Raw genomic sequence first — 20,030 nt, forward strand, 5'->3', positions numbered from 1 at the left:
TCCATGTCTGTTTAGGCTTGGTATAAAAGAACTGAAAATTGTGTCTTCAAATGACATCTGGAGAAGAGAGATTTAATTCCTTTTTAAGAAATGCTGTGCCTTGGTAGTGTATAGATTCATTGTGACCAGTACACTTAACTGATTAAACTAAGGCACTTTGTCCATGGCTTGTTTTGAAATACAGATTTTTCTAATCTTTTCCAAACACTTGGAAAAGAGTGTTTATAGCGATAACTCAGAGCTCATTTTTCTGGTTCCCCAATAAAAAGGCTAAGACCATTTGGAGTGTGTCATGAGATTACTGAAAATATCCCAGGAGCTGCTGGTGGCTGAAATGTGGCCAGTTTGCCACACGCCCTGTGCCATGGCCCTCATTTCCTGAGACTTCTTTTAGTGTGCTGTCCCATCTCCTAGCATTCATGTTCAGAGACCAATGAGACTTAAACACATTCATAGACAACTATTCCCAGTGCTTTTCTTTCTTATCCCTTAAAATTCCTATTTAAAAAGATTACTAATGATTACATTTTTCTCACTTTATGCATTACTTAAGTACTTCAAGCACTCAGGAGTTGCTAATGAATTATGGATTATGACATAAACAAAAGTTTTCTGCTCTCAAGATGGTGAGAGCAATTCATTCTCTCTCTGTTTCTGTATAAGGCTATACACTTCAACCTTAATTATTTTGTTTTGTTTTTGTTTCTTAGCAGTCTTCTTCCCTGTACAGTGACCCTCTGGCGACGTCTAAGAGTACCAGGGTTAGTACTTTCTGAGGAGTGTGTTGTCTTCAAAGCTACCAGCTGCTTTTCTTTGGGTTAAATCATGTGCTTTTTTCATAGGCCTCCCCTATTGCAAATTCTGGTCTGCTGAAAAGTGCCAGTCTGGTTTGTATCTTCCTCTTCCAACCTGTGTATTCCTGGTAGGGCCGCTGCCATAGTGCTGGCTCTGGCTTGACATCTTTCATCCAAAATAGTGAAGGACACATGGCTTTAACGTTATGTATACTGCAGAATGTGCTGCTTGTGCTTAAAATACAAAACTTTAGGGGAGTGAAAATAAGCATATTCTCTTCACAGTGGTAGATACTGCTGGTTTTAGTAGGTTCTTGCTTAGGATTGGTTTCCTGTTGAGAAGATAGATTTGCATGAGCCCATTACATTTGCCTACTTTTGTGAGATGGCTGTCCATGCTTGTGATGTCATATTTCTCTTTGGGACAGCTATGGTCTTGGCCACATTAATACTAGGTTCTAATAAAGCAAGCTGACTAAAAAGCAAATCAATAGCTCTTTGTAATATGCGAGCTATGAGTTGGTTGTTTTCAAGCTGTTGTTTGTTGTGTTATGGCCTGTTCTAGGGCTGGGAACCTGAGGCTTTATAACTTAATTTTATTGTGACGGGGCAAAATGCTTTGGATCTCACCTTTTCTGCTCTATTTCCTCTTTTGAAAGGATAAATTCATAAATGTTAGTTCTCCTAGTTCCATGTGGCCAGTTTGATTAAAGGAAATACTGTAACCAGTGTGCTTTTAAATGAAGTGTGAGCTTGAAGTTTTAATGAGACTGATGCAGGAATTTATGCATGGAAATGGATGTTATCACCTTCACAGGCTTCCCCTGGGAGGCTGGACACTTACACCATTCTTCACAACTCTTTTGGAACCGAGCACTGCAGAGAAGTTAGGACATTTTGAAAATAACTTTGATGCTTAGATACATGGTATTTCCTTTCTTCTTTAGGTGTCATTGTATGATGGTGGACTATATAACCCTTATGGTTCTCGAACTGTAAGTCTTAACGGCGGGGAGGTGGTGAGGAGAGTGATGTGTAGGTGGGCACAGTTTACTTACAAAGAAAAGGTCATTTAATCTGAACTGTAATTACTCTATAAGCTGCGATCTATCAGCTAGCCAATTGTGACTCTCACCCAAGCTGTGAGAAAGTGCCTGTTGGAAATCATCTTAAAGTGTGAGGGATATAAATAGAGAACCTCTTTTCTTGTTCATCAGTTCCTCAGGAAGAGGATGAGAGTAGTGCTTCTCAGGGCACCCCCACCCCCTCTTTTCCCTCTTCCCTTGGGTTGGCAGATCTTGAGGGTGGGAGTGAGGTGGAATTCCAGACCAGGGAATAACCTTAACCCTGAGAGCCAAGAGCTAGTTAGGTCCAAGGCCACTAATGTATTCCCAGCAGGACAAGGAGCTGATCATTATTATAAAACCTTTCTTCTTGGAAACTTTATAGCCATCTGAATACAGTTATTACTCATCAAGAACAAGTTCAGCCCGAAGCAGTCCTGTGGTGAGCACTTGGCCTCTTTGCATGCTTTGTGGAAACCTTTGGTTAATCTGTACTCACAGTTTAGAATATTGAGGATGTGGTGTGTTTCACTCCGATGCATGGATTGTTGTTTTCCTTCAGTACACAAACTCAAGTACTAATTTGTCCTAATTGGTGGTTTCTGTATGAATGTGACTTAGCATGTAATTTCTTAAATGAGTCTGGAATCAGTGTGATTAGGATTTTTTCTAAATTTATATTTAATTGTCATTTGTGTGGAACTTCTTGTGTCTTCGGTGGTCATAGTTCAGCATCTGAGTCGGCTACCCTGTGTTTCTCTTTGCACCTCTGTTTCCTGCTTTGAGCCATTTCACTTGCTTGTCAGTGCTTTAATCGGTGGGGTGGGAGAAGAAATAAAACCAGTTAACTTTTTTTTTTTTTTTTAATATATTTTATGGATTTTTTACAGAGAGGAAGAGAGAGGGATAGAGAGTTAGAAACATTGATGAGAGCAAAACATCGATCAGCTGCCTCCTGCACACCCCAAACTGGGGACGTGCCCACAACCAAGGCACACGCCCCTGACCGGAATCGAACTTGGGACCCCTCAGTCCGCAGGCCGCCGCTCTATCCACTGAGCCAAACCGGCCCCGGCAAAACCAGTTAACTTTTAAGAGTTGTTTCATAAAAGACAAAACTGCAACAATTATAATCATCTAATCGTTCTGCAATATTAAAGGTTTTTTTAATTTGTAAAAGTAAATTAATAACTTAATTTGTAAAAGTAATATTAGCTCAAGAAAAGTCCTAAGTAACAGTCCCCTCACCTTTCCCCTCTATTTCCATTCCTTAAACACAGCCTCTGTACTTATATGTCCTTTCAAAGATATTTTATGCATATGTAAGTATTCTTTATTTGAACAGTTTGTACATGGACTCACACATACTTGCTCCTCATTTGTTTTATTTATTTAAAGTCCTTTGTATTAATATATAGAATCATTTCATTCTTTTTTTTAACATTTAAAAGATTTTTTTAAAAGTAAACCACATTCCTTACTTTTTCCACTGAATGCCTCTTAGAGTTAGTTTTATGTCAGGGCATTCTTTTCTTTTTTAAAAAATTGATTTCAGAGTGGAAGGGAGAGGAGAGAGAGATAGAAACATCAATGATGAGAGAGAATCACTGATTGGCTGCCTCCTGCACACCCCCTACTGAGAATTGAACCTACAACCTGGACATGTGCCCTTGACCAGAATCGAATCTGGGACCCTTTAGTCCATAGACCTATGCTCTATCCACTGAGCAAAACTGGCTGGGGCCAGCACATTCTTTTTTTTTCTTTCTTTCTTTAGATATATTTTACTGATTTTTTACAGCGAGGAAGGGAGAGGGACAGAGAGCCAGAAACATCGATGAGAGAGAAATATCGACCAGTTGCCTCCTGCACACCCCCCACCGGGGATGTGCCCGCAACCAATGTACATGCCCCTGACCGGAATTGAACCCGGGACGCTTTAGTCCGCAGACCGACGCTCTAGCCACTGAGCCAAACTGGCTCTGGCAGCACATTCTTTTTAATGGTGATATATTATTCCATTAGTACATGGGTTGTACATTTAAAAAATTACTTTTCCTAATGTTGGAAATTCAGGCTGTGAGATTTTTGCTACTACAGACACTTGTACAGTGAACATTCTTATATATTTTTGTGTACTTCTATGAGTAGATCTTCTATGTAAATTGCTAATCATGAAATGGGGAGATCAAAGAGTATATGCATTTCACCATATTGCCCACCAAAAAGACTGTACTAACTTATAGTTCCAATAGCAAATTATGACTTTAGAAGCTACCTTGTTATTCTTGGCAGTGTCAAAATTGAAGAAATTACTAAAGCAGTTTCTTAATGGTTAACACATGTTACTTGGTTAAGTGGAATATTTGAGCTATATGGGCTTTCTTATACTTTCTTGGCCCTGTCCTCCTGCCATTTCCAAGTGGCACTTCTCAAGAATTCTACTCCTAAACACACACACAATTACTCAGAGATGTTTAAGGAGATAAAAAAGCCTTTTCGCATGAGGAAGTGTACTTTTAATCCACCCTCTAATAAAATTCTACTTGTCAGTTCTTGGGCCTGGTAGCATTTTTAATGTCTCAAGTATGATGGCCTCTTGCAAACAAAGTTATTATAATATGTTTTCATCAAGTATAGACTCTTGTCCTTGTGTGCTGGCTAGATACTGTTTCATTTGCAAGGTGGGTTCAGAGTTACTATCTTAGTGATACCAGAATGGTTTCTTAGTGATGTCAGAATGGAGATAACCTACACATACTGAGGATGAGCCTTTGTACTGCTGATGAAACAGGAAGAAAAGTGTAGGGTGATGATAGAAATGTCTCCACTAGTTGCTTAGGAATGAATAAAGAAAATAAGAACATCATTTCAGTGTAATACTGGTAGGAAATCTGTCTTTAACTTATATTAGTTCACTTGAAAATATTTTTTAAAGTTCTCAAACTAAAACATTAAATGTATCTATTGATCCTAATGGGGTCCCAAAGCCAAAGGTTTTTAAAGCATGAAAGCTGGATTTGGCTGGTTTACATATGCCTCCCCACTCCCTTTTTCTTTAACTTAAATAAAAGATAAAGTACTATTTTATTCTTTGTGCATATTGGAAATATTTTTTTATTTTTAATGATCATTCATTATATCTTCAAACAGCTTTTTTATTTAATGATGCACAGTAGGTGGTGCCAATTATAATGCTCATAGAGAGTGTGTGAATTCTTCCCAAAACCTTACCTAATGTCCTCACAATAATGTAGGACCTGTAGTGAAATTGCATCTTTTTTATTATCTGTGTTTAATATCTATAGTTTATCGACGACACTGCAAGCATTGCGTCTTCTGGTTGTTCCAGTCGCGGGCGAAGGGAGAGTGCGGTGAGCGTGGTTTGCATGCAAACATACACAAATTTTAAAATCGCACCATTGTGGATCACATGACATCTGTGGGAAAGTGAAATTTGTATTTGACAAAATGAGCATTTTCTTCCTATTTAACTTATATGAATAAGTTGCCTTCAAAAATGTGTTTCTGACAGTACATATTCTCTGGCTACATAACCTTTTATTACTAACTTGCTTCTTCACATCTCTTCTGTGTTAGTCATTGTACATTTGAAAGATTTTCTCTTTTTATTCTTTGTTGCTGTTTTATGCATATTTATGTGCACATTGCACCAAAAACAAAGTCTCTCAAGCAAAGTTAATGCTTCCACATTGTATAAAACTCATAACTATGGAATATAAAGCATGTGGCCATCAGTCTCTTTCTTTGTTGTTTATTTAACCATTGTTTATACATCTTTTAAGACCTGTGAACTTTTTAAGAGCTTCTGATGGCAAAATTTTTAAATTCTGGTCTTAGAATTCAATTAGAGTAATAATTGTAAAGACAACAAATAGCTATGTTAAAATACAAATTATATAATTTCAGGTTACTCTTTTAATAAAGCTGGGAAGTTTTATGGAGCTGATGACATTTTTGCTTTATTTAAGAATTAATTTGAAAAGTACGTTGATGTGTCAGCTTAGAGCTAGAAAAAAAAGAGCCCAATAACTAAGAGGCTAGAATTCCTTAAAGGAAAATAGAAGGCCATTTAATGAGTTGTGTTTTGTGAAAGATTGTAAACTTGAAGTTTCATAGAGAAGGGAACACCAAGTGTTTGTGAGATTTGTTGTAAAAAAACAAAACACAAAAAACCAGCAGTCTAGCCCTAGCCGGTTTGGCTCAGTGGATAGAGCGTTGGCCTGCAGACTGAAGGGTCCCGGGTTTGATTCTACTCAAGGGTATGTACCTAGGTTGCAGGTTCCTCCCCAGCCCAGGCCTGGTTGGGTGCATGCAGGAGACAACCAATTGGTGTGTCTCTCTCACATCGATGTTTCTCTCTCTGTCTCACCCCCTCCCACACTCTCTAAAAATCAATGGAAAAGTATCCTTGGGTGAGGGTTAAAAAAAAACACAAAAAAACCCAGCAGTCTAATTAAAGGCAGTTGTGGTCCATTCGCAAGCCAGTTTAATGCTCACATTCAAAGCTGAAGGAGAAAGAAAAATCCAAGACATCTATCTGAAAGCACCTTAAAAAATGATGGGGTAGAAAGGCAGAGACTTTATTATTTTTTATAATAAAAATTTATTTTTAAAATTTTCAATTACAGTTGACTCAGGTGTACAACATAGTGATTAGACATTTATATACTTTATGAATTGATCACCCCAAGAGGTCTAGTACCCATCTGACACTATACATAGGTATTACAATATTACTAACAATATTCAATATTATTAACAATATTCCCTATGCTGTACTTTACATCCCTATGACTATTTTTATAATTGTGTTTTTTAAAAATAATGTTTGTTTTGATTTTTAGAGAGAGAGGAAAAGACAAGGATAGAGAGATAGAAACATCTGAGAAGCATCATCAATCGGCTGCCTCCTGCATGACCCCTACTGGGGATTGAGCCCGCAACCTGGGCAATGTGCCCTGATTTGTACTTCTTAATAGAAAGAGAGGGACTTTAAAATAATGGTGCCTGGGCGTGAACCACTTTTACAACTTATTAGTGTGTTAATGTCAATTTCTTTTCTTTTTTTAAAATATACTTTTATTGATTTCAGAGAAGAAGGGAGAGGGAGAGAGATAGAAACATTAATGATAAGAGAGAATCATTGATTGACTGCCTCTGCATGCCCCACACTGGGGATCGAGCCCACAACCCGGGCATGTGCCCTGACTGGGAATCGAACAGTGACCTCCTGGTTCATAGGTTAGCATTCAACCACTGAGGCACACCAGCTGGGGTAATGTCAATATTTTTATTTTTACAATGGATGTTAATATCTTTGTAGGTAGGCTTAATATGTGGATTAAATGAATTACTATAACTATCAAAATTCTGAGACAGTAGGTACAAATAAAATATTAGGTATTTGTAAATCAAAGAAGTATTACTGTTACTATGAATAAAATTATTACTGCTTGATCATATTTACCCTTGGCAAAACTTTATAGTTGTAAGCCTTCTTTGTCTCTGTGGATGGGCTTCCATATTCCTTTCCTGGAAGGGAAGAGGTGTTTTGTTTGGTTTTCCTCTGTAAGACCAATTACCTTTCTTTGCATTATATGAAATATATATTTATAGTGGGCCCGGCTGTTGATGGCCCAGCGAGGGCAGCAGAGGGCTCGGGGGCACTGGGTCCCCAGGGAATGGGAGTTTTTAAGCAAGGTGATCAAAGCTGAGGTAAGCAATAGCTGATGAGTGAGGGGGAAAATGTCATTTATTAATTCAACAAATGTTTATGAAGTACCTATTATATGCAAGGCCCTGTGTTAAGTGCTGGGAATAAGGATAAGCCAGCCCAGATTTCTGACTTCATGGAGCTTATATCTAGTGAAAGAAATAGAAAATAAACTAGTAAAGAAAGGAACAAAGAAAGCAACCCTGGGACTGTGGAGAGAACAAGCAGGTGATAAGATAGGCAACACTGAGGGTGTGGTGTGTGTGTGTCTGTGTCCCTTTGGATAGAGAAGGGTTCTCTGCGGGAAGTGACCTTTGAGCTGAGACGTGAAATGTGAGGCACCAGCTGCTTGAAGAGCTGGAAGAAGAGCTTTCTCGGTCAGTGCCAGAGTCTAAGGTGGGAAATGACTGGTGTTTGGGGAACCTAAGGAGCCAGTGTACTGCATTATTGTGTTCTACAGTTCCAGGTCTTCAGAGGGAACTGTGGAAATCGGATAATGCAAAAATAATTTTCCGTTCAGCATGTATGTGCTTAAAAGAGTTGATAGTTATAATGGATAATAAATTTGTGAAATGTAGTAGAGGCTTTAGGTAGATATTATACTAGAATCCTCCTGGTGGTACATGTCTTAAACATGGGAGAGTGTGCTGGCCCTCAGGCAGCACATGATCTGTGTAGAACTCCAGTTGGGATGAATAAAGCTTAATTGAGGGAGCTGGGATTTTATTTAGGAAGCCCTTTAGGTTTCTTTTTTACTTTTTAGAGTAGGCTAATTGCAGTAGTTTTCCTCAATTCATTTCATGATACTTTATCACACACTAAAAATGACTTTCCCCCTATATGCCAGTGTTCTTACCCTTTTCTCTCTTTTCTTAACTTCTAAAGCATCTCATTTTTTCCTGACTGAAAGGTTTCTGCTGCTGATTATTTCAGTCGCTCCAATCGCAGGGGGAGCTTTGTCTCTGAGGTGGATGATGCCAGTGTCCTGGACTTGAGCAGCGTGAGTGGATTGCATGGGGTGCTTATGTTGTCTCAGGCGTGAAACTAAAGTCTAATATGTTAGCTGTTTTAAAACTAGAAACTCAATTTACTGCCCAGGAAATATTTATTTGAACACAGTTATGAAATACAGTTACGGTACTTGTTTTGGAATGTATATATTGATATGTTCTGATTTTTAAAAAAACTTTTCTGTTGAAAATTTCCCCCATAAAAGGAAAACCCATCAGCAGCTGCAGCAATTAGCAGTATTTTGCCAATTGTGTTTCATCTTTTTCTTCCCCTTGCCCTCCTTTCCCTCCTGAATTATATTAAAGCAAATCCCATTCATCATGTCATTTCCCAATAAATAGTTTAGTATGTCTCTCTACTGAACTTTTGAGAATTTTTTCATACTCACTATACCATTATCTTACCTAATGAAATTTAAAACAATTCTTTAAAACCATCTAATACCTAGCCCATATTTAGATATTTCTGATCTATCTTAAAATTTTTCTTCCCTTTTTGTTTTCATGAATCTATAAAGTTCTGGGTGAACTTTGTAGGTTGAACAATAAAAGGTACTACTTAGTAAAGTGTCACTCATTTATGGTAACTGGGAAGAATCTGAATAGATCTTAAACATTTGGAGTATAACATTGCTGTGGAGAAATGCCTATCCATTGTTTTCACATTCATCATGGACTGAATTTAGGGAAGACTGTCCAGTAGATGCTTTGGGGCATTTGTCTTAATGAAGGAACCCCACCCGCAGCTCTCTGCTTGCCTGGTTTACCTAACAGCCTTTTTACCCCTGTGACACCTCCTCTCTGTTGCTGGCATTACTGTAGTGTTTTGCCCTTGAACCAGCACACTCCTGATTGTCAAGCACTTTGAAGCAGTTGAGTGGCGGTGTTTCTTCACAGGAAGTTAGACAGTTTTTTAATGGAGAGATAATTATTTATGTTTAGCACATCACGGATGTATTTAAATAGCTATTTCTGAAAGACTTTCATCACAGAAAGTAATTTTAAGTGTGGTCTGTACGTATTCTGCATTGGTGGCTCTCAAACCTGGCTGTGTAACAGTCCCATCTCATCCTGGGTCAGATCAAGGAATCTCCGCACACAGTTAGAAGACGGAAATAATGCCATTTTCTGATTTCCCTGAAATAAAGCTTTCTCTGATTCACTTAGTACCCTCCCTGTTTTTATCAAGATGTAAACAAATTTAATTTATTGTGTTTACTTTTTCTCTTAAAAACTTTTAATTCTACTAGCCTCTAATTTGTGATGTCTGAATTAGTGGTCATGTAGTTCTTACATGTATTTCTTGGTAATTTATTTTAGTGACTACACAGAAGTGAAAAGGTTGACAATTTTTTTAAAAATCTCCCCGGGCCCCTACTAATTAAATATAACTTTTCTTTCCCCAGGTAGTTATTTTGATTTATTTACAAGTTTTAAAATAAAAATTGTACATATTTAAGGTGTATAATACGATGACTTGACATACATACACACAATATACATAGCTTGTATGTATAGCAAATCATGCTGTACACCTAATCACATAAACAAAAGATTCTCTAGAGCAGGTTGCATATCAGGTCAGCTCCTTGTAAATTTTATAGCTTGTGAGTCGTATATATGTATATATATTTTTTTCATCACTACAGCTAAAATGCTCTGTTTTTATTCAAAAAGTTTCAATTTATTGTGGTTTTTATATTTTTAAATGGTTATCTAAGAACCTATACATATAATATCTTTAATTTTTGCCTCTTGGCAAAGCCTAAAATATTTGCTGGTCATCTTTCTAGATCAAAAAATTTGTCTCTAATATTTCCTTTAAAGGATATCCTATAGTTCAGGTCATTGTAGACAAATAAAAAGTGGACTTGATGGTATTTTCTGGCTTCTCCACTCTGGATCAAATATATGTGTATAGTCAGCTAGTTTATGACCGCTAGCTAGGAGACGCTTAAAAAGAGTGCCAGGCCCTGATTTTATGCAGTATTATGTTATTCCAGCCTTTTGTCTTTTCTTCTACGTTGTGTTCTTTTCTGTCCGTACGTCAGGCTAGATTAAAGGAAAATAATGTAAATGTGCTCATTTCAGTTTTACTGATTGTTAATAATTAAACCATTTCTGAATGGAATCCTTGGCCTGTTTTCTTTCAGGAGAATATTAAATTAATTGTTCCCTTCACTCTTACACTTGGAGAATCAGATCTTTTTTTTTTTCTTTTTCCCCCAAACAGAATTTCTGAATAGCATTATCAAGTCAGTATATGTAAATTAGAAGTTAACAAAGAATTATAATCTAATGATTATATTAAACAAACTATAGTATACTTTAAATTATCTGTTAACTAAGTAGCCATAGGTTAAAGTAAAGTTTAAAGGTCCTCTTAATCTTTGAAGAAGAAGCAGAGTTTCAAAGATTTAACAACATATACAGTAGGTCCTCGGGTTACGTCGGAGATCCGTTCCTATGGCGCAACGTAATGCGATTTTCGCCGTAAGTCGGAACCCACCTACATAACCACCTATGTCACTCACATGGAGCAGTAATGAAGTGAAACAGTAAAAAAAAATTTTAAAAGAAAGATAACAATTCCTGACCTTTACTTGTGGTAAATAAATAATAAAAAAACATAAAGCACATATGTACATACATTGAAATGACAGAACTTTTTTTTTTTTTATAAATACTGTAAATAGGAGATGGCGACGTAACCACGAAATGACGTAGGTCGAGTCTGACGTAACCCGAGGACTGCCTGTATACTCTTTATTTTTTGGTTAATCCTAACCTGAGGATATTTTTTCCATTGCTTTTCAGAGAGAATGGGAGGGAAAGAGGAAGGGAGGGAGGGAGAGAGGGAGACAGAGACAGAGACAGAGAGACAGACAGAGAGAGAGAGAGAGATTGATTGTTTTCCTGCTGCACATGCCCTGATTGGGGATGGGGATCAAACCTGCAATCCAGCTATGTGTCCTTGACCGGGAATCGAACCCGCAGCTCTTCAGTGTGTAGGCTGGTGCTCTAACCATTGTACACACTGGCCAGGGCAAAGTAAATATTCTAAGAAATATTTCTCACATGTGCTAACTTTAACAAATCATCAAGGAATTTAGATTTCAAGAGAAACAATCTATATAATGTCAAGAGCAAAGCATTTTCAGATGTCCCAGACATAAATAAGGCAAAAGTATTTATCACTGAAATATGGGAAAGATATTTAAGACTTTGTTTACTAGTTGATAATTTGAAATCTTTAAGAAAATATTGCTTTTGAACTTGAAGCATTCAAATTGCAATATAAAGTTTGCCATCATGTACACTCTTTTTTTGTACATTAATACTAATATGAAATATTACAAGCCTGTTAGCTGACTCTCTATTTACAACCATTAAGGAGAAAAATGCCCTTTTCTTGATGGGAAAATTACCTATTTAATTATTTAAGAACACAGTGACATAATATTTACTTGAAATTTTTTTTTTAATATATTTTATTGATTTTTCACAGAGAGGAAGAGAAAGGGATAGAGAGTTAGAAACATCGATGAGAGAGAAACATCGATCAGCTGCCTCCTGCACACCCCCCACTGGGGATGTGACCGCAACCAAGGTACATGCCCTTGACCGGAATCGAACCTGGGACCTTTCAGTCCGCAGGCCGACGCTCTATCCACTGAGCCAAACCGGTTTTGGCAACTTGAAATTTTTTGAGACTAATTGGCTATAGTTAGTATTAATGAACAAGTCCTCAAGGCCTTACTCTAGGGCAAAATAAAAGCTTTGCTTAGTTGTTTTTTTTAATCTACCGTTTTATTAGGCACTTGATTTTTTTTTTTTCTTGGCAGTTTTATTTTCATTAATTTTCAGTATTGCAGTTTAATTTGCTTGTTTTACAGAATTGTGATCATATAGTACATACAGCCTTTGTTTTCTGATTTCTCATTAATCTACAGTCATTTTTCATATTAGTGCATATCTTTTTTCCATAGTACTTATATACAATTTTTAAAATCAGCTCTAGTTGCCATGTTTTACATTAGATCTTCAGCGCTTATTCATCTCTTAGCTGAAGGTTTGTACCCTTTTTCCAATCCTTCCCTATTTTATACTTTAATATAGTAAACACAATTACATTTTATTCATTTAAAAAGCCTTTCAGGACCTGGCATACTCTTTGGGCAATGCAGCTATGTAGACCTCCTGGCTGTTAGAGCACTGGGCTTTAGAATACCAGGTTTCAGCTAGCATGTTGTTGAAATGAAGTGCAGCACATAATATAGCACAAAGGCTGAGCAGTGAGAACTGAAGAGTCTCTGGCCAAGTCACTGCAGCCAAAATAACTGGACTGCGGCATGGCTGCTCTAGGCATATTTTGCTGGCTTTACAATCCCTGAGGTTTGGCACATCATCAGTTTATGTTGCGACAATTGGGATCTGTCAGAAGAGAGTGAAAGCAGTAGAATCAACATTGCGATGGACTAGGTCAGTGATGCAACCTCCGAAATGTAAGTTTATTCCAAGTTGACTATTAAAGAATGGGAGGGTTGGGGTCATTTTTATGGGAGGGGAGATATGAGACAGGATTTCAAATCGACCTAGAAAAATGTTTCTGAATGCTCTGTTTTTCTTCTTAATTCATTAGTAGAAGAGAGTTGGGAGAGTCTCTGAGGAAAATAAGGCAGTTTATTTAGGTATAGTATTTCTTTCACTCTAAAGAATAACACATTAAATATTAGGCTATGTATTTTACTAGTGTAGATCTAATGGAAGATTATTCCTTTTTTATGGCAAAGATTGCCAATATAAAAACTACTGTCATTGCCTGGTTGTTATAAAACATTTCATATGTAGTTTTAAAAAATCAGAGTTAACTAAAATCAATTCCTTTTTGGAGTATTACAGCAAGAAGTAGCAAAAAGAGTTCAAAGTCTAAGGTAGTACTAATATTATTGATATAGTACTCATAATAAAAGATATTTACTGAGAAATTGAATGCAATAATGTAATGAAAAAGAACAGAAAAACTTTAAAATATGAGGAAGTTAGAGTGAAGTGGTCTGAAAAGAGCCAGAAATAATGACGTTTTCTGTTTTAATAATTAACTAAGAAAGAAGGTTTTTAAATCTCTTCTCTAGATTGGGCTGGGAGGGTTGGTTCGGTAGCTGGAGTCTGGGTATATTTATATTTAGTTAAGTCCTATGTGACTTTTTTCGCATCAATTGTAATTGGGACAGTATATAGAAGTAAATAATACGAATACTTGGGCTGAAATTCACAAAACTGAGATCTGGATTCAGTTCTGGCATTTTGTAGTTGATCAACCTTTCACCTCTGAATTTCTCTTTCCTCAGCTGTAAAGTCAGGGTTTTTGACTAAACCTTTAAGGTACCTCACCTCTTTTTTTTAATATTTTTTTTATTGATTTCAGAGAGGAAGGGCGAGGGGGACATAGAAAGATCAATGATGAGAGAGAATCATTGATGGGTTGCCTCCTGCACGCCCCCTACTGGGGATTGAGCCCGCAACCTGAGCATGTGCCCTTGACCAGAATCAAACCCCGGACCCTTCAGTCCGCAGGCTGATGCTCTATCCACAGAGCCAAACCGGCTAGGGCAAGGTACCTCACTTCTTGAACAGCCTGAAAACCTGTCAGCATATTAGTGCATATGCAACTGTTAAAACAGAGGTCAGTTTACAAGTAAAGATGGGTAAGAGTCATTTTTCATTCATCCAACAAATTTTGAGTTCTTTATGCCAGGTGCTATTCTTGGTGTTAGGATTACAGTAAAGAACACAGACATAGAGCTTACGTCAAAGAGAGAGACATAAATAAATTATTAAATATCGGTCAGGAAGCAATAAATGCTATGAAGAAAAATGAAGTACTTTCTCTAATCTTTGAAACTTGATAAGGGAAAAAAGAAGATATAGAATGTATTTGGGACACTATTGTTAGAATTTTTTAAAGACTTGGGAGATGGTTGCCCTTGGATTGAGAATTGGAGGTCAGGATATGATGTAGTGGGAAAAAAGGCTTATTTTGAATACTCTTTTGTTGTGCTCTTTGATTTAAAAAAACACACAAACATGTTTGTATGTATGACAAAAAAACAAACAAAAACCCACCACAAAACAAAATAGAACAAAAAGACAAACAACTGAATCCTTAATGCTGTGGGGAAATTCTTTTTGATGATATATTTAACATGCTTTAGTCCAATCTGAACTTTTTTGGCTAATTTTACTAGTCTTATCTATGTGTCCTGTGTCCTAATAATGTTTAGATAATAAAGTTTTTAGCTTTTGGTTGTATCAGACTTTTCCTGTGGATGTGTACAAGTTTTTTTGTATTAACATTTGCAATACTAAAATTGAAGTTTATTTATAGTTTTCCTTAATGTGTTCAAATTCCATGAAAAGAAAATCTATTTAAAAGTTGTAAACTTTTGCTAAAGAAGAGCTTGCTTGCTTGCTTGCTTCATGTCTTCCTTAGGGTAAGAATTTAAGTTCTTGACCTTTTGTCTTATATATTTCAACTTTTATTTCAGTTTTAGCATGTTTACTTTTAGGTTCCAAACATCATTTGAACTTGGAGAACTCAAATGAGGTCACTTCTTTTTCCCCCTAAAAAAATCAACATGCCTGAGCATCTTTTCTGATTTTCATTTCTGTTCTTTTCTAGTTGGATGAGAAATCTGACAAACAGTATGCTGAAAATTATACAAGAGTGAGTATATAAAGTCCTAAGGGAATGAAACTCTCAAGGTCAATTACACTTACTTTCATTCTTGATTTTACTACAGTTGAGCTGATGGTGTTCCTCTTCCTCTCTTCATGTATTTCCTGTCCTTGACCCCCAAATTCCTCTGAGTTTGAATCATGTGAAGCACTGGGAAGAGTAAAGACACTGTGTTTTATTTCCCTGAATGTCACCTCCTAAGCTTTTGGCTGTTGTTTTGATTTTCATTCCTCTAGAATTTGATCCTGAGAAGAAGACACTGCAAATGAAGTGTCTTTAGGAATGGTAGTGACACCCGCTGAGATTTTTTTCCCCTTTAAGATAAATTATTTCTTTGAAGTAAAATAACTTTTTTTCTGGGAGTTGCTTTGTGTCAAAGTCTCTAACTTACTTCCAGAAGTATTTTTTGATAGTCATCTTAAGGAAATTATTAGGATTACTTTTATGCTGTATCCAAAAAAGATATACCAGTTCTGTCCAGTTGAAATATAGTGCAAGCCACCAATGTAAGCCACATGTGTGTAAGTTTAAATTTCCTAGTAGCTACATTAAAACAGTAAAAGAAACAGGTAAAATTAATTTAAATAATATATTTTATTTAGCCCAAATATCCAAAATATTTTCAACGTAATCAATATGAAAATTTATTGAGATACTTTATATTGTTTTTTTCTGCATTAAGCCTTTGAAATCTGGCATGTATTTTGCACTTAAAAAAAAATCTCATCTTGGACTAATCACATTTCAGGTGCTCAATAGCTACACAGGGCTTGTGGCTACTGTTTTGGACAGCATAGATCTATGCCATTTTTTAATCCAACTGCGTAATCGCCCATTTAAACTAATTGTGGGAAGAGCAGTCTAAATCATAGTGATGCATGATATTGTTGCTCTCAGCTGCAAATAGCATCTCCAACTCTAACAAAATATTAGAAAAAGAAAAGATCCTAAAGAAGCAGCTTCAGGAAATAAATAAGAGGACTGCTAATTAGCATACCAATTACAAAATTCTAAATCTAAAAATTAACCTGATGTGTTCAACCCAGTATTGTTCACAGTGTAGCAAAAATAAACTTAGAAAACAATCAACTCTCACACCAACTATTTCCTTCTAAGGTATTATGAGTTCTAGATTCCATTAAAATGTTTTGAGTGACGGGAGTTATGCTTATAGTGCCTGAGCCCTTCTCTGGGTGCCCCTCCCCAAAGCCAACCTGAACTGCCTGTGGGTTGCACTTGGGTAAATTCTCGTCCACACTATTAGATCTCCTTCACCACTCTGCCTTTTTTAGTTTCTACAGCAAACATTTTTAAAGAAACAAGACTTAGAGTGTCATATTTCTTTTCTCTAGCCTTCATCTCGAAATTCTGCCTCAGCAACAACCCCTCTAAGTGGAAACTCATCCAGACGAGGAAGCGGGGACACCAGCAGCTTAATAGATCCAGACACCTCATTAAGTGAATTGCGGGTAAACCACAATTTTTGGTGGCTTTTTAGAAACAATTTTTTGGCTTCTTTGCAGTATACTAGGATACTGAAACTATTTAACATTTAATGTGATGCAGTAGAAAGAGAAGGAGTATGAGTTCTTTAAGAGAAAATTATTAATACAGTTTAAGAATGTGACTTTGGTCTGAAATGAAGGAGAGTGGTTAATTTTTCTGTTCTCTTTCTAGCCTCAGACTTTGCTTGTGCTTGCTCTGTACTTGTATTTCTTCGAGAGAATGACTTCCTTGAAAGAAATGAGATTTTTGTAACTGGCTCCTATCAGAACCTCAATAAATGTCTGTTGAATGAATCAATGAATAAAAGACAGACAAACCCACGGAGGAGGGACTGAATGGGGCAGAGGAAGTACAATACAGAAACTGTGTATTACCGGCCTTGGATAATTGCTCCTGCATGTAATTGCAGAATTGTATTTAGGGCCCTGTGGCAGTTATTTCCCACCTAAATCAAGCATCCACAGCAGGGCCAGGACTAAGAGAAACAGTATTTTCCATTTAAAATGCAACCTGCTTCACTTTCCTTATAAGGATTATGGTAACATTTGGAGCAAATGCTTGGTTTCCTTAGGATTCTTTCATTTGACATTGTGTTGAAAAGTTTTATGTTTAACTTTCCTCCCTTTACTTTCTTTCTCCCAAATTAGTTGTGATCAGTAACGAAGTTATTGAAAGAAAACTTTGTTCATATCCATGCACGAGTCAGTAAAATTTGCTGCTTAGAATTAATTTACTACATATTTTACTTGTTCTAGCTAAAGATTATGCTAAATATTTAAGTGATTTATAAAATTCTAAAATTTATGTTAAAATGTTATAATTTATGTAGTTTTCTTTTTTCTATATACAGCCCCCGCCCCCATTTGCTAATGCTGTTTCAACATGGGTTAATGCCAAGAAAATGTTTAACTCCTTAGATACATTCTCCAGCCCTTCTCCAGCCCCACTGTCACCTGATCTGCTTGCCCTTTGTAGTGGTTGGAAGTGGCAGTTACGTTTGTGTACCCTGATATTTGGGGCTTTTATTCTGGAATATTCAATTGCAATTCACATTTTCATCTGAATTCTTTGAGACTTACGATATGTTTGTGGATGGTTTTATGCAACGGTTCATTCCTATGTCCTGCAGGATATCTATGACCTTAAGGACCAGATACAGGATGTAGAAGGGAGATACATGCAGGGGCTTAAAGAACTAAAGGTATCAGGGCCCATTCTGCAGCCGAAGCATGCTGTCTGTACGCAGAAGTGTTGGTAATGGTGGCTTCACGAGTTCTATTAACCCCACTGCACATAGCTTCACTAACAGTGTTCGTCTTTCAAGCATGTGCTTCGCCTGCAATGCATAGGAAAGGCGAACTTCCAATCTCTGCTTATGTTTACATGTTTAGTATATGATTTTTGGACTATCCAGTAATATTATACCTTACAGTTTTTAAACCTTGTAAAATAGTGTCTTAGCCATACAAAATTGAATTGGGCAGACACCTAGAAAGTATTCTAAGAATTTTTTTTTTTTTTAACTGAGAATTGACCTTAAAATTCTCCCGAGGTAAATGAGAGAGTATTGCCTGTGTCTGTCACCTAATTCTGTTAAAGGCAGGGGAGGAAGGATCTAAGAGCACTGTTATAAATATTCCCTCTGGAGGAAGGACTCTGAAGCATGAGGCCTGTGCTTTCTTTCTTTCTTGTTTTTAACCTATAGGTCAAAAAGGATTACACAGATTCAGTGCCTTAAAGAATTTGGAGATCAATGTCGATGGGCCTTATCTTGTCCAAGCAAGGATGGCTGCCAGTTTTCAATATAAGTGTTCATGTGAGGCAGATACTTTGGTTGTAAATGGCACTTGGTTATCTTCCCTATGTTTTATTATGAAGTTCAAGCCTAATATGAGGAAATTAAGTTTCTCCGAACATATACATATCCCGGTTTAAAACAGAAAGCACAACAGGCCTCTAAAAAAGCATAAGCAAGGCATTCAGAAAGCTGACTCCGGATAATGGGCAAGGGTTTCATCTGTCTCCCTGGTGTGATTGGAAGTCACCTGGCTACCAGCCAAAATCTTCCTGCAGGTGATTATTGTTCATAAGGAACTTATAGGTGAGACTCCTAACCAGAAAGCGTGGGAAGTCCTATGGAGACTGCCCTTGAGGGAAGCCTGCAAGCTGCTGGTGTGGCAAAGTGAGGCTGTCAGTAAACATGAGGAGAATTAGGGTTAGAACGCTACTGTGCTCAGTTAGTCTTACTGCTCTAATTTTCAGGATTTAAGCTGCCCCTCCTTTCAAGGTTTTAGACATGACTTTTGGAAATATCTTGGATCAAGGGGGGAAAGCCAGTACATTAAATAAATACATTCATGTTAAATCTCATGTGTAATATAATGTATCAGGAAAGCAAGCAAGCCACTCAGGCATTTTCACTTGTTTTTTATTTTAGTTAAACATTTTTTCTTACCTTTAGATCTACCATTTATTGCATTTTTTGAAGGCAACAAAAGAACAGATTAAATTTATCTGAGACTTTGAACAGATAAGATCACTTTTCTTAATTTATGGTCAGCGTATAATTGAACTTAACTTCACGTTATATTTATCCTTGAAATGACTTTTAAGTGGAAGAAAAATCATTAAAAATATCTGATTGAAGCAAGGTGATGTGATATATCTGTATCCTATTAAAAAGGATGCTGGGTCATTGTTCATGACTTCGTTTTTTAAGTATGTCTGCCTTTGGGTGCTTTCCCCCACTCTACCCCATCCAGAATTATCCGAGTCTTGTTAAAATACAGGTTGCTGGACTCTACTCCCAGATTTTCTTATTTAATGTGTCTGGGATGGTGATTAAAATTTACATTTTTATTCAATTCCCAGATAATGCTATTGCTGCTCCTTCAGAACCTACACTTTGAAAATCACTGACTTAGGTGTATTTAAGTAAAACTAATTCTTAATGTGTATCACTGTGTAAGCTAGATCACTAGCACTACCTTGATCCTTAAATTTAAAACCGTTGTCTGTGATCTCGTTTAAAGGAAGAGTACGTTACGTAAGTTTTATGTCAGATTTCTTGTGCTAGACATTGCGTCTTGCATTTCTGCTTGAACTAGCTTAGATTCCAGCGTTCATGCAGTTATGCTTCATTTTATATGGATTGAGTGGTGAGGAGAACTTTGGATGCTA

At 36.8% G+C, this 20,030-nt stretch overlaps 1 protein-coding gene across 6 annotated transcripts in view; it reads left to right on the forward strand.

Moving 5' to 3' along the window:
- LRRFIP2 (LRR binding FLII interacting protein 2) overlaps nucleotides 1-20,030 on the forward strand; it is a 101,882-nt gene that overhangs the window by 55,030 nt on the left and 26,822 nt on the right. For 3 of the 6 annotated variants that reach the window (XM_028131214.2, XM_054729651.1, XM_028131234.2), the window contains exons 4-5: nucleotides 15,288-15,332; nucleotides 16,697-16,813. In XM_028131214.2, the coding sequence (XP_027987015.1) occupies nucleotides 15,288-15,332; nucleotides 16,697-16,813 (162 nt within the window). Of the gene's footprint in view, nucleotides 1-710; nucleotides 762-842; nucleotides 888-1,741; nucleotides 1,790-2,243; nucleotides 2,301-5,166; nucleotides 5,233-8,505; nucleotides 8,596-15,287; nucleotides 15,333-16,696; nucleotides 16,814-17,979; nucleotides 18,052-20,030 lie in introns of all 6 variants that reach the window. The other 3 variants (XM_028131195.2, XM_028131232.2, XM_028131149.2) reach the window with 2 other exon arrangements.

Source organism: Eptesicus fuscus, chromosome 18 (genome assembly GCF_027574615.1).
Source record: "Eptesicus fuscus isolate TK198812 chromosome 18, DD_ASM_mEF_20220401, whole genome shotgun sequence".
In the NCBI taxonomy this organism is placed as follows: domain Eukaryota; kingdom Metazoa; phylum Chordata; class Mammalia; order Chiroptera; family Vespertilionidae; genus Eptesicus; species Eptesicus fuscus.